At 37.0% G+C, this 14,932-nt stretch overlaps 1 protein-coding gene and 1 long non-coding RNA gene across 3 annotated transcripts in view; both read right to left on the bottom strand.

Moving 5' to 3' along the window:
- LOC147845656 (uncharacterized) overlaps nucleotides 1-14,932 on the bottom strand; it is a 191,443-nt gene that overhangs the window by 154,209 nt on the left and 22,302 nt on the right. The gene's annotated exons all lie outside the window — the stretch shown is intronic.
- Nucleotides 341-14,670, bottom strand: prf1.1 (perforin 1.1). Of its 2 annotated transcripts, XM_087241801.1 has the most exons (5): nucleotides 14,578-14,670; nucleotides 9,216-9,771; nucleotides 7,377-7,515; nucleotides 7,051-7,268; nucleotides 341-3,856 (listed from the first exon to the last, which is right to left on the bottom strand). In XM_087241801.1, exons 2-5 carry the CDS (start codon nucleotides 9,725-9,727, stop codon nucleotides 2,983-2,985), a joined length of 1,743 nt encoding a protein of 580 aa, XP_087097927.1. In that variant the 5' UTR covers nucleotides 9,728-9,771; nucleotides 14,578-14,670; the 3' UTR covers nucleotides 341-2,982.

The raw sequence follows: 14,932 nt of genomic DNA, 5'->3' as shown, positions 1-14,932 counted from the left end.
CAGTGAGGATCACTTGAAAATGGGGTACTATTAGAATCAAAGCAACCCAATAGATGGTTGTAATTTGCAGTATGAGTGCATTCCTTTTTGTGTTATCGAGTTAACCATTACATAAAGGCTCAAAACAGGATGGTAGCAATATGACAGAGTATACCATAACAGTCATAATCTTGTGAGCTCATAAGTGTTGTTTATTCTGCTCTCGATTCTCATCTGTCTACAGGAAAACCACACAACTAGCATCCTGTGTCTCACTGGTTAGGCATCATTTAAGAGAAAAATACGAATCAGAGCCATTGTTAAAGGGACTTACAAATACAGATTGCGTAATATTTTGTGGTATTTTGAGCTATGGAAAAATAGCTTTAGTAATAAAACATTAGTGTTGTTTTGTACACTTTGAGACCTGTTTTATAGACAAAAGCAGTTTAAACAGTGTGCACAATGTCTTCTTTTATGTTCTGCAGAGGGAAAAGAGTAATGCTGGTAGCAGATATTTATTTATGGGTGAATTATTTTATGAACAAAGCAGATTGATCAGAAAAAAGATACAAGCATTTGTTAAAATCTATATAACTATCATCATGAACATTGTTATGTCTCTCTATAACCATGAAATGTACATGTGATTAGTAATAATGCAGATTGAAGAAGCATTATTTTGAACACAGCACGGTTACAATATAAGTGGCATGTTATTGAGAAAATGTTAGTGCAAGCATGGAAATCATGCAGTATAGATAGATATACTTTTTTGACTTTCATATTTTGTTCATTTTGTTGATCAGAATAAACTTTGCAACTACAAATCAGTTACAGTCATAATATAGTATTAGCTGACAGTTTGTCTGCTTGTGGGAAATTTAAACACCAATTTAAAGGCAAAGTGTTGAATGGTAATGGAATTAGCAAACAATTTACTGACCCTTTTATGTAAAGATATTCTAAAACTATTTCATGATGGAGAATTAGGGTTATGATTTAAGGCTTTTTTATAAAATAACAAATATGAAGAAAATTACATTTATTTTTCTTAATACACAATAAGGCATGATGAGAAATATACACAATATAATTTAGAGCACAAAAAGTCATGATTTTCAAAAATATAACACACTTGCTGAAGATACCATATTATTATGGCCTAATATTTTGTGTTCCACAACAATAGGTGAGAAATTATTCAAATATTAGTTACAAGATACGGAACACCTTCCTTGTTAGGCATCCAGGAGGGATCTGAAACAGATGCCTGAGCCACCTCAGCTGACTTCTCTTGATGTGGAGAAGCAGCTGCTCTACTACGAGCTGCTCACCCTTTCCATAAGGGTGTGCTCTACCACCCTGTAAAGGAAACTAACTTCGGCCACTTGTATCCGAGATCTTGTCTTTTCGGTCATGACCCAAAACTCATGACCATAGGTAAGAATAGGAACGCAGTTTGACCGGTAAATCGAAAGCTTTGCCTTTCAACTCAGCTCCTCCTTCACCACAACGGACCGGTACATCGACCGCATTACTGCTGCCACTGCACCAATCCACCTGTCAATCTCACGTTCTATCCTTACCTCACTTGTGAACAAAACCCTAAGATTGAACTCTTCCACTTGGGGTAAGGATTTTTCTCCAACCTGGAGATGCTAACCACCTTTTTCCGGTGGAGCATGATGGCCTCGGACTTCGAGGTGCTGACTCCCATCCTAGCCGTGTCACACTTGTGAAACTCTATACTCCTCCATGAACTGCCACCTTATCGTGGTGGAGGGGTTTAAGTACCTGAGTGATCCTAAGAGCTATGTTGTCGGGGGCTAATGCCCCTGGTAGGGTCTCCCAAGGCAAAAAGGTCTTAGGTGACTAAGTGCTGTTCAAAAAGTTCTTATGAGTTTAGTAACAGCAAGGACCGTCATGTCGCTTGGTATGACGCTGCCGGGGCCTCACCCTGGAGCCAGGCCTAAGGTTGCTGCTCGTATGCGAGCGCATGGTGGCTGGGTTTTTTCCCACGGAACCTGACTGGGCTTAACCCGAAGAAGCGATCCTACTGCAAGTCTGCTACCTGCAGGGGGAGCCGTGAGGGGCCCGTGCATTGTGGAACGGGCGGTGGTCGAAGGTTAGGACGATGACAACCCGATTGGGCATGACTTTAAGTGACAAATTATGAAAAGAATTACTAAATATTACCCAAAAACTCGCAATAACTTCTATACAACAATCTATAACAAGACAAAGTTTTATATTAATTACAAATATAACTTTAAAAAAAAACAAGTCACTGACAATTGTAGAAATAGGCTGTACTCACACTATGTACAGTTGTCTCGAACCGGGCCAAAGCATGCTTGTCCACCCTCCCGCCTCCCCCGACGGCCCGCACTCACATTACATTCGGGCCTGGGCACGCTTACGTCATCGATGCTGTGCTGTTCAGTGAGAAGCGCTCTCACTCAGAACAGTGGAGATTTCTCTAGTTATATCGCTTTAGTCCTTAGGGATGCGATGACACGCAGTCAGATATTTCGCCGAACAGATCAGCCACTTTTGATGCTCATAAACAATCATTAAGCCTTTGTGCTGCAGGAATGAGGAGGTTTGCTGAAGGTGTGCAGCTGTGGTGCAGTGAGGGGTTTGCATCTTTAATAACTACAACAGTTTGCGTTCACTGAACAGTAAGGTTGATTAATAAATCCATATGAAACTCGCACACAAGTGTACTGGGCCAAAGTGAGCCCGTTTCAGCGCACTCACACTTCTCAAATCCGGGAAACGGGCCTGGGCACGGTACAATAGCATAGTATTGAGTACACCCTTACTGCAATTGTAGAATCACCCAGACATATGCAAAAAAAAAAACTTCTAAGAATGGTATAGCCTAAATATGTATTATGCAAGAATTAGATTAAATATAATAATCTTATAGTAATAAATACAAGCAAGAATCAGGATATATTGCAAATAGCCACATAATCTCATCCAGAGCCAAAGTATCTACAAAACTGTATTATTGTAATTTGTCTTGTGATATACGTAAAGTCTGTCCAGAAGCACTCCATGGCTTAAAAGTATTTCTGGTGGCACAGGTCGTGCATTTCGAGACACGTAAACCTTCTCCAGGTGAAAGTTCATGGGGGAACCCACATACTTTTCACAATAGGTGCCAGCCAAACCGGGGGCGCATGTCACTTTTGTATTGTAATAGAGCAAACCATGATTCAAACTGCAGAAATTGTAGGTCTGACTCTGATCTACTTTTATGGCTACCTGACAGGTTCCCAACAAATCGTCATCCCATTTACTGTCTTCATCCCACACCTCCAGTTTGATATTGTCATTCTCTGCCAGGATGACATCACCCAGATCGAAGGTTTGCCCCCAGTAGGGTGAATTGTTATTCGGTATCATATTTGTAGATCCAATCTTCACGTTATTTTTGTCGAACACTTTAACATAGCCATCGGTCGCTGTGGTTGTGTCACCCCAAAGATCTTGAGCCTTAACGACCGTGACCTGCACCCGAGAGAGTCCACGTTTGGACGGGCAACAGTCTGGTGTGATTCCGGGTTTGTTGTGGCAAGTGCAGACACATGGATTGTTTGGGTTGGTTTTGACGCCATTAGTGCAGGGGTCGGTGCAGTTCCTCCAAAGGGAATTTTCCAGGATGTAGTCGTGGATGGCTTGGCGCATGTGTTTGCGCACTGGGTATTTGGTGGGGATCAGCTCGTGCAGGGACTCCAGAGAGTGAGAAATCACATCTGGGTTTTGCGGCAGGGATGCCAGCCATTCTTTGTAAGCTGATGGGTCTTTCCCTCCTGAAAAAAGGAGCTCGGGCTCTGTGGTGTGACCTCCGGTGACCTCGGTCAGCCTTTGACAGAAACATAAAGATAATTTGAGAAGTGTTAGATACGGATTCACTGATAATACATTTTTGGCCAATTTTTTTTTTTATTTAAATAAAATAGTAATGCTAAAAAAAAATTTCAGTACAAATGGCTATATGATTCAGAAGCTCCTGTTGTTAGTGAGAGTTTTGCTATTAGTGAGGTGGCTGTCACCATAAAATCCAGATTTCACAATTTCCACATTCGAAAAGCTCTCGAGTAAAAAAAAAATCTTACAAACATATTTTCGAGCTGTGTTCTAATCACAGGGAAATGGAAACAAAACTTTTGCTTTAGCACATTTATAAATGCAATACTGATGACCCATGTCTCCAAACAATTCTTCTACTTGTTGGCAACACAACGTGGCGCTTCTCTAAACACTGCAACAGATAAAAAGAGTCTTCGAAACTATATCATGCATATTAATGAAGTTCCATCTCGTTCACAATAGAGCATGCTTATTGGTTCGAACCAAGTCTTCCTCATGAATTAATGCCAAAAACTCAATAACGTCACTTTGTACTGGTCGGTACAGACAGCCAATGATCTCATGGCTGTGGAACTGGAAGAACAAATTAGCGCAAAATATAACGCAAAAACAACCAATTTTCACTTTTTAGCTAAATGATGTATCCTAACAGTGTTTTTAGCAATGTGAGACATATATATGACTGTCAACATCTCAAACAATGTGTTGCGTTTTGTGACCCTTTAAGTGTAGTCAGAAACGTATTAGAGATTGAACATATTTCAATATATGCAATATGCACATGCTTACACTCCAATTTGCTGCTTCATCATTAAATGAGCTCATCAAAATGATATTATGTTACATCTTTTTGATTTTTTTTTTTCTGTCAAAAATGTTTATGTAAATATCTGTCTACAGGGTTCAACCTTGGAGGTCAGGGATTGTAAGTTGTTTACACATTGACAGTAAAATATCATCAACACATCACTAGTACATATTAAGTCTCGATAAAGTGATTTTGTACTTCAATTACAAAAATTAAAAAACAAACAAAACATTTGTTGTTGAACATTAAGCAATGTTAAACCATGATAACCAAAATGGTATTGTAGTAAATGGCATTTCTATTAAAACAGTATACAAACGGTGATCAACATGTGCAAAATCACATAATTACTGCAATTTTAATATAATATATTTTTATAAAGAGCGAAAACATGGCTAACAATGGAGCAGAAAAGCAATGGTTTTAATTATATTTTTCATTAAAGAAAAAAATTAAATATTCATTCGTTTTCTTGTCGGCTTAGTCCTTTTATTAATCCGGGGTCACCACAGCGGAATTAACCGCCAACTTATCCAGCATGTTTTTTACGCAGCAGATGCCCGCAACCCATCTCTGGGAAACATCCACATATACACACTCATACACTACGGACAATTTAGCCTACCCAATTCACCTGTACCGCATGTCTTTGAACTGTGGGGGAAACCGGAGCACCTGGAGAAAACCCACACGAACGCAGGAAGAACATGCAAACTCCACACAGAAACGCCAACTGAGCCGAGGTTCGAACCAGCGACCTTCTTGCTGTGAGGCGACAGCACTACCTACTGCACCACTGCTTTGCCATATATATATATATATATGATTTATTTTATCTTTGCCATGATGACAGTAAATAATATTTGACTAGATATTTTTCAAGACATTTCTATACAGCTTAAAGTGACATTTAAAGGCTTAACTAGGTTAATTAGGTTAACTAGGCAGGTTAGGGTATTAGGCAAGCTATTGTATAACAATGGTTTGTTCTGTAGGCTATTGAAAAAAAAAAGCTTAAAAATAAGCTAAAATTTGACAATTTACAACTGATTTTATTCTAGCCAAAATAAAACAAATAATACTTCCTCTGGAAGAAAAAATGTTATCGGACATACTATGAAAATTTCCTTGCTCTGTTAAACATAATTTGGGAAATAATTTAAAGAAAAATTAAATTCAAAGGGGGCTAATAATTCTGATTTCAACTGTGTTTGTGTATATATATTTATATATATAAGCTTTATTTCTATTTGAAAAAATAAACTTCTCAATATACACAAAATATAGTTTATTGATTTAAGAATGTTAACATATCTTGAATGTAAAACAAGTTTAAAACACATTTTTTAGGATGAACACTAATCTTTTAAACTTCTTGCAGTGTTTTTGCAGATATAAGACAAACAGCTGCTAAGATGTTGTACCGTTTTGTCCAAAATATTTGAATGCAGTGTTTTTTAGATGAAACATTATCTTTGCCACCATGTAATACTTACTTTAGTCATATTTGAAAAATTTTATCAATAAATCATGCATCCCTTGATGATCAGTTTTACTTAATCCCATCCCTTTTCGCAGCTCCGCACAACAGAATTTCGCACACACAAACTCTAGTGTGACAGCAGCTTTACTAGCCTTTCTAAACCTCCTTGCAGGTGTGCTGAGGCAAGTTGGAGCTAAAATCTGCAGGACACTGGCCTTGCAGGACCGAGTTTGGACACCCCTGATTTAGGGAAACTCCTGAGGTAAATAAGTGATATCTCTGAACTTTAATAATAAACCTGCATTAAATGCTGCACTTCCCACCTCCAGTCGCAATGACTTCTGGGACTTCTAAAGCAAGATCGGTGCTCAAGTCTGCATCGGTGCATCCTTGATATCACAAACACATCCGGGAACTGTCACGTGTCGCTGTTCTTGCGGGAGCTGAACTTTGGCAGTCGATGATGACGTTACACGAGAACACAAGGATGCAAGATTGCTGAAGAACACATATTGAGAAACAGCCAGTCTCTAGGTCAGTGCGTGTAAACATTTTACACATCTTGAACACTTTTAATGCTTTCAAATAGTTTGCTGCATTTATATAGTGCACATATCTTGAGGTTGTTCAGTATGACGCGATTTACTTTCTATGTGCGATTTGGACAGGAATCACAGGATTTAACTTTTCTACTATTCTCATAGACAAGAAATAATGGAGTGTGGAGTAAAAGTACAGATGCTGCACTAAAAATGTACTTTAGGGAAAGTAAAAGTACACATTTTTTAAATTCCTGAGGAAAAACTACTCAATTACAGTCATTTGAGAATTTGTAATTTGTTACTTTACTCCACTGGCAATTTATGTAAGACAAGCTATACACGAATGAACTCACCTGTCATTGAAGCGGCTGGAGAAGCTGGTTTTGCTCTCTGTTTTGTCCTGATTTTGACTACAGTGTTTTGATTCGGCTTTCATGTCTGCTTTGCCAAGAATGCTCATATTTGCCTCCAAATCCAAGCAGGCCTTTACTTCGTCTGTGCTTAAGCCCTGAAGAGCGGTTTCACATTGTCTGATACTGGTCACTGAGTGCACGTTTCCGCCAAGAGTTACCTGGCAAAATAAATCTGATTACTGATTTGGCTTGTTGAAGTATTTTGGCCTTTGTAATCCATTCAGTGCAAGTGTCGTAAATTATAAAGAAGTCGACCCTTGAATTACCTTTGTGATGTAATGGGTTCCAAAGGTGTTAATGAACTTGTAGAAACGCGGCTTGAATTGAAGGTTGTATGTCTTGGGAAGCTCCTTCACAGATCGTTTGAACTCAGGATGGAGAACAGGCTTGTTGGAGACTCGATAGCTGTAGATATACATGGGAAACTTGTGTTAGGCAAGAAATATAGGAGAAGACTGTGTGATATTAGACTTTTATGACAGCAGTTCTCAAAAAGAAGGACCCCAAAAGACTTAATTTTATAAATGCGCCAAAAAAAGTTATTAAATCAGCAAAAACACTAAAACATCAAGATCTTTCTTGCTTTTTTTTCACCTTTTAAAATGCTGACGAAATTGTATGGTACCAGTTTTGAGAATATAAAAGTGATAACATATGAAGCGTACTCTATAAGAAAATAAATCTGTATAATAAAATCAGTACTGGCATTGCTTGTCTTTTCTTTTTATTTGAGATACATTTTTGGCCTTTTTGCCTTTATTACCCACATAGCAAAATTTCTCTGGCCCAGTTCTGGCCCACACAATCAGCTTTTGGTGATTTTTGATGAATGCTTGCTGTGCCAGCTTTATCCCAAATCTGGGCCAGAATTTTTTGCTACCTGGGTGGGTAGATAGGACAGTAATTGGACAGCCTAGCACCAATTACTAGCACTGACTTTTTCCTTAGTTTGTGTCATCTGCAGCAGTCATTTCTTATATTCGACAGGATTTAAAATGTCTTTAATAATCAGGGAGCGAAGCGAATGCAGGAATGGGGAGGGATAAAAAAAACCTGGCAGACCACGAAGCCCCAGGCCAAGACCTCGAGGCGTCTGATATGGCACAAAGTTACTTCGTTATGAGCCGAATTAACAGCGGCTTCGGATTTAAATGCTACGTTGGGGTCTGCTGTTGATGATTTGGTCTCTCGATTGAAGGGACAGAATCTACGAGTGGTCGGCCCCAGAGGGGATTGAGGTTAGAAATCCAAGAGAATTCATGAAAGACTTTTTCTTTATTACCATGAAAGACGTCCTGTCAGCCCCGCCTGAAATTGATTTTGCTTATCGGAGTTTGGCACATTTCTTCTAGAGTTTCATGAAATTTCAGGTGTTTCAGTTTTAGTTTGCCGACTTTAACTGCAGTTTGGCACTTTCACTTTCATTCAGAAATGTTTCATGCATGCTCCCCGTTGCAAATGAGTTATTGAAAGCTAGTTATTAAAATTATTAAAATTAATATTGTGTATAAATTAACATATTTATGATTTCAAACAGTTAATTAAAGTCAGTTTGGCAAATTGCAGTTACTTGATTTATTGTTCATTACAAATTGTGTACAAAATAATTCTTATCCAGTTTACAAGGAAATGTACAATCTTGTAAAAATCACTGAATAAGTTTTAAGAGTTCACACTTAAATATTGATTGACGCTATTAGCGGGTTTAGCATGCTGTCCTGAGAACCCTGAGCTCTGAGATAATTGAGCCCAGGGCTCCCGCCTGGTCAGTAAAGGGGATCCGAGATTATGTAGGTCTCGAGAGCTTCCCCTGGTAAAGGGAGAAAAAGGGGAGATGGGGTGGAGACGGGGATTCTTCCAATATAAAGATAAGTCAGCAGGGCAATCTGTCTATTTATTGTAAGCTTGAATCAATCTGATTGGATTATTGCTGATTACGGATGAGAGGCCAGCCATGATCAATCATATCATGTGCTCTTCTCAAACTTTGTTTGTAAAACTTCACTCGCTCACTCGCTTCACTTCGCTCTTAAACTAATTTGAGTGGCGGGGGGGTGACTTTGGAAAGTAGAAGTGTATGCAGTACTATTAGACAAGAATCCCACCTGTAATAAGCACAGGAAATACTTTGACTTGCAAAGTTGAACTTGTCTTTTTTGGTCTTCTCCATTGAGTACTCTGCAAGCTTTGACTTGCTTCCTGCCAAAACTATCGAGCCTGTTGTTTTTTTAGCCTCTATCCCCAAACTTGCACCCCAGTTGTTCTCAATAGAGGAGGCGCTGGAGCTCACCAGGTCCTCGCTGGAATGGTATAGAGAACTGGAGACTTTCACGGTGCATTTTTGGCTGGTTCTCCAGTCCACCACTGACAGAGGAAGCTTTTGTAAAGCTCCGTCCATATAGGGGTTCTTGCAGAGGGTGCAGGATTTGTCCTTTTGCCTCCAGACGTCTGTGTTGATGACAAAAGCTCCCTTGCGCTGCATCTTGATCACGTCGTATCCTTCTCCGGCCAGGTTAGATCCGGGTGCAAAGGTTGCTTCTTCACACTCTTTGGGTTTACCTTTAGTGCAGGACTGCACAACAGGCAAGAGAAGGTAAAAAAACAATCCAGCCCTCATCTCTGTCAATGAGTGGAGGAAATGTGTATGGATGCTCTTCTTTCCTGTGAAAAAACAAGGCATTTTGAGTTTTAACCTTTTTAAACCCACTGACAACTAGTTGCCAAAGTTCACAGTTGAAATGTTCCTTTTATAAGTCATTTTCTACATGCTATCCGTCTTTAATTTCTCAGTGGCATGCAAGCAAACCGCTAAATAAAAGATTTCAAGATAGAAAAAAGGAATTGATTTACTTCATGTCATGTGAGGCTTTTGGCTTTCTACTCCTAATTCCAGGATGCAAAATGGAGGCAAACTCTCCCAAATAAAGGCAATTTTCATGTTACTGATTTTTTTCTTTACAAATATATAATACCATAATTATGAAGATCTCTAGATTCATCCAAACAAAACAATACTTACAAGAGAGCTATAGTTTTTTGTCTATCTAAATTTCAAAAGATCAAATACAAATACAAATGGGCAAATACAACTCTATAAGTTTGGAAAACATGAGGAATTAGGGAATAATGTGTAAATACGTTTATAAATCAAGGTTATTGATTGACTTTTGCTTTCATAATACTCCATCTAAATATAACTTAAGCCTTTAACTGATATCTTTACTTTAAAACAGACTTTTCTGATACACGAATTGACACACAGCAAAATCCTCAGAGTAAAATAAACTTTTCCCACTTGGAAATAACACTTAAACCTTTTTATTTATTTATCTTTTTGACTAACAGTAGTCTTTTGGGGAAACTAGTGTGTGTTTCATGACTGTTAGACAAATGGATTAGTTGAAATTATATGATAGATCATTTTTGGGAGGGTTCATATCAAATGGTTTTCTAATTTTAAACATGATAAATGTGTTTATGAATATGAATTGATATGTTGAAAGCAGTTTCTTTGAGTTAGAAAGCCAAACGTCCTCCTCCTATTCAATTTTTACGTTAAAGGGTTCTTACAACATATTTGCTCACCGACAACTATAGTAGCTGCATATTCAAAAACCTGGAGAAAATAAATGCAAACATGTTTATGAAACCATAAAAATGGGTTAATAGTGGCAGTTTTACAAATTGGTTTATTCAGCTGCAATTTATAACTTGTATTTATAAACGTTGGATTAATTTTTTTGTTGTTATTCAAAATGTGTTATTTTTTTCTCTAGTAGATGGCACACGTAACACACACACACACACACACACACACACACACACACACACACACACACCACGCACACTATATTACCAAAGGTGGCAACCTTTGCCAATCTATTGGGTTTAAAATGGAGTTGGCCCAGCTTTTGCAGCTATAACAGCTTGAGCTCTTCTGGGAATGCTTTCCACAAGATTTAGGAGTGTTTATGGGAATATTTGCCCGTTCTCCTGGAAGTGCATTTGTGATATCCAATGGACTTATTGTGGCAACCTATCACTGTGCCATGCTTGAATTTACTGAGCTCCTGAGAGCAATTCTTTTACGAATGTTTGTAGAAGCATTCTGCACACCTAGATGCTGGATTTTATACGCCTCAGGCCAGTGAAATGATTGAAATGCCTGAATTTATGATGTAGAGCAGAGATGCCTAAACTAGGGCCCGTGGGCCAAACGCAACCTTTGAGATGGCCCGCCATCATATCTGGAAAGAGAGGGAGAATTATGGGGATGGTTTAGAGATTGTCATTTGAAATCTAATGTAACATTTTGATTATTTTGCTGCTGGAAGCTAACTGAAATGAAATCTTTCAATTAAGTATTGTAAACAAATCAGTTTAGATGTACATACTGTCACCCGATGAACAGAGGACATTGCAGAGACTTTGGTGAGCAAATCAAGGTAAAGGCAGATTCTCCTTGACTTGTGTATTCATGTTTCTTTATTGCATTAACAAATTACTCATGGCAAATTGAATGTAATTTAGATTGGAATATTCGGCCCATGGCTCATAATGATATTTCATTTTTAGCCTTTTACACGAAAAAGTTTGTCCACCCCTGATTTAGAGGTTGTCACAAACTTTTATGTAATCATTCGTTCATTTTCTTTTTGGTTTAGTCCCTTTATTAATCAGGGGTCACCACAGCGGAAAGAGCCGCCAACTTATCCAGCATATGTTTTACTCAGCGTATGCTCTTCAAGCTGCATCCCTGTTCTGGGAAACACCCATACACTCTCATCCACACACATACACTATGGGCAATTTTGCTTACCCAATTCACCTACACCACATGTCTTTGGACTGTGGGGGAAACCGGAGCGGAGAAAATGCAAACTCCACACAGAAATGCCAACTGACCGAGCCGAGCCGACCAGTGACCTTCTCGCTGTGAGGTGACAGCGCTACCAATTATGCCACCGCACCGCACTTTTGTTTATATGTATATATATATATATATATATGTATGTATGTATGTATATATATATATATATATACACACACACACACACACACACACACACACACACACACATATATATATATATATATATATATATATATATATATATATATATATATATATATATATATATATATATATATATATAAATATATATATAAATATATATATATATATATATATATATATATATATATATATAAATATATATATATATATATATATATATATATATATATATATATATATATATATATATATATATATATATATATATATATATAGTTTGGGTTTTGTTCTTTTCATTTCTTTAGCGCTGCCCGCGTCCCTTCTGCCAGCTGTCTTGTTTTTTTTCCCGTCTTTATTTGTCACAGTGTTGTACATATTGTAAATAGTATATTTTTGCCTTATTACTTTTTCTGTATTTTTGATTAATTTGTTGTTGTTGTTCACTTTGGGATCGTAAATAAAAGCACACATTTTTTTTGGCATTACTTTGGTTGTATTTCCGCTCATTCACTGTTTATATAAATATATTTAAATTAAATAAATGTCAAACCCCACTATCCCCTAGATTAACATCAGGGGTTTGTAACAGTATATACACACATGCCCACGCAGATGCACAAAATGACTTATGTACCAGGTTTTAAAGATATTCTTATTCTGAGTTAAAGTTTTTAATTAACAGTAGTGTATAAAGAGGAAGATAAAAAGTATTACTTTGTTGTGTGGTTACTATTATGGGCAATTTATTGCTTGTCTACAAAGATAATAGACCTCAATATTCAGTTTTATTGTATTGCTTTTAAAATATCATTACCAAATAGAACTCTAAAGTCTCTAAAACACAGGTGTCAAACTCAGTTCCAAAAGGGCCGCAGCTCTGCACAGTTTAGTTCCAACCCTAATTAAACACACCTGATCAAACTAATTGAGTCCTTCAGGCTTGTTTGAAACCTACAGGTAAGTGTGTTGGAGCAGGGTTGGAACTAAACTGTGCAGGGCTTCGGCCCTCCAAGGATTGAGTTTGACACTCCTGCTCTAAAACAACTAATTTTGAAATATTAACATGGCTTTCATAACTGAATGGATGCCTTGTACTCCGAGTAATTAAATAAAAGTGTGTAACATTGTATAAATACAATGGGGAAAAAGGGTTTTAATGTTGTATATCAGTTAATATTATTATTTACTTTTATCGACATGGATCATAAAAAATTCTATTTTCGAACAGGTATCAGGTATCGCTATTAATACAGTGCTCAGCATATGTAAGTACACCCCACTCACAAATCTATCTTTTAAAATCCTATTTTAAATGGGAAGCTGTACGATATTATATTTGTGCACATACATTAAATTAGTCAGCCAAATCTGGAGCTTATCTAACAAAATAACTTACGATAACAGTCCAAAAAGTAGTACACCCAAATTTATATGGGTCACACTTTATTTTGATGGTCCATTTGTTGAATTGAAATTACATTGCATTTACATGCCAACTAATTCTTATTAGATTATAAGTAGACTGTTAGGTTGGGGTTAATGTTATGGTTGGGGTTAGGGTTAGTGTATGTTGACATGTACAAAGAATTTTTTATAGTCATTTAAATGTCTGCATTAAATGTCTGCAGTATCAACAGATATTAAGCAGACAGTCTACTAATACTCAACTGGACCATCAAAATAAAGTTTTACCTTTATATGTTTTAAAAATATATATATATATTAAATACAAATTTAAAACAAGAGGAAAAATCAAGAGAAGTGGAAAAAAAGTTAAAAATTTTGCAGAATTTTTTTTTCCTCAATATTTTGCTTGAATTTAATTGTATTCTCTTTTAATTTCTAAATATGTTTGGCGTCTAAAATATGATTTTAATAAATGTATCTGTTTAATAAATCTGTTTTGTTTTATATCACCAAAAGACATTGCCTATATTCACTGATAAATGGATAAAAATATTCTTTTCAACATGGGGTGTACTCAATTATGCTGACCGCTGTATAATGAATTACCATATTATTGTTTGAAGAGATCCAAAACTCAATATACAAATGAGTTGTGAAGTTTAAGACACTTAAACAGAGACACTTCTGAAGTAAAACAATGTCTTTTAAACTTTAATCTCTGAGACAGTTTTTTTTCTCTTAATATTACTGTCATAACAGGATGAATGCCTTGTGCTACCTATATTTTTTTTAATAACAGTCTGTAACTTACTGCATAAAAAATGATAGGGAGACAATATTATCATATTGTAGTAGTTAAAAATATCAAATTTGTAAGACATTTTAGAGGATCTTCCCCACAGTAATCAAAAGACATAATATTAAAAACAGAACAGATTTCAGTTGCTTTGTTTCCTTTGCCTTGCATCACAAAAAAATAACAAGCTTGTCTAGAGAAAGTAAAGGCATATTGTTATTTTGAAGGTGTGAAATGATGTTCTTACCTCAAGCTGCTCTGCTGCGTCTGGGGCTTTTGTCAGTAATGTGCGAGTGGGGCTGTGTGATAAATAAACCTAAAATAGTGGGTGGGCTTTACCGTTATACACTACCAATGAAAAAAATCATATGTGCTGGGACCTTTTTCTCTTTAGAAGAACCAGTTATGTGGTCTTAAACGACCACTGCAGGGCTGAATGTGGTGGAACACAACCTACATATTGTGACAATGGAAGATGTGAGCATTATTCATGTTGACCTGTCAATTGTTCAAACATGAAGCATGGAGAGCCTGACGGGGACCGCTAAACTAGTCAAATCAAAACTTTAGTAAACGTTACACATGCTTTAGTGCTGCTGTTA

Source organism: Danio rerio, chromosome 3, assembly GCF_052040795.2.
Source record: "Danio rerio strain M-AB ecotype USA chromosome 3, GRCz13ab, whole genome shotgun sequence".
Taxonomy (NCBI): Eukaryota; Metazoa; Chordata; class Actinopteri; order Cypriniformes; family Danionidae; genus Danio; species Danio rerio.
Note: the sequence above shows the minus strand (reverse complement) of the source record. Positions and strands in the feature narration are given on the sequence as shown.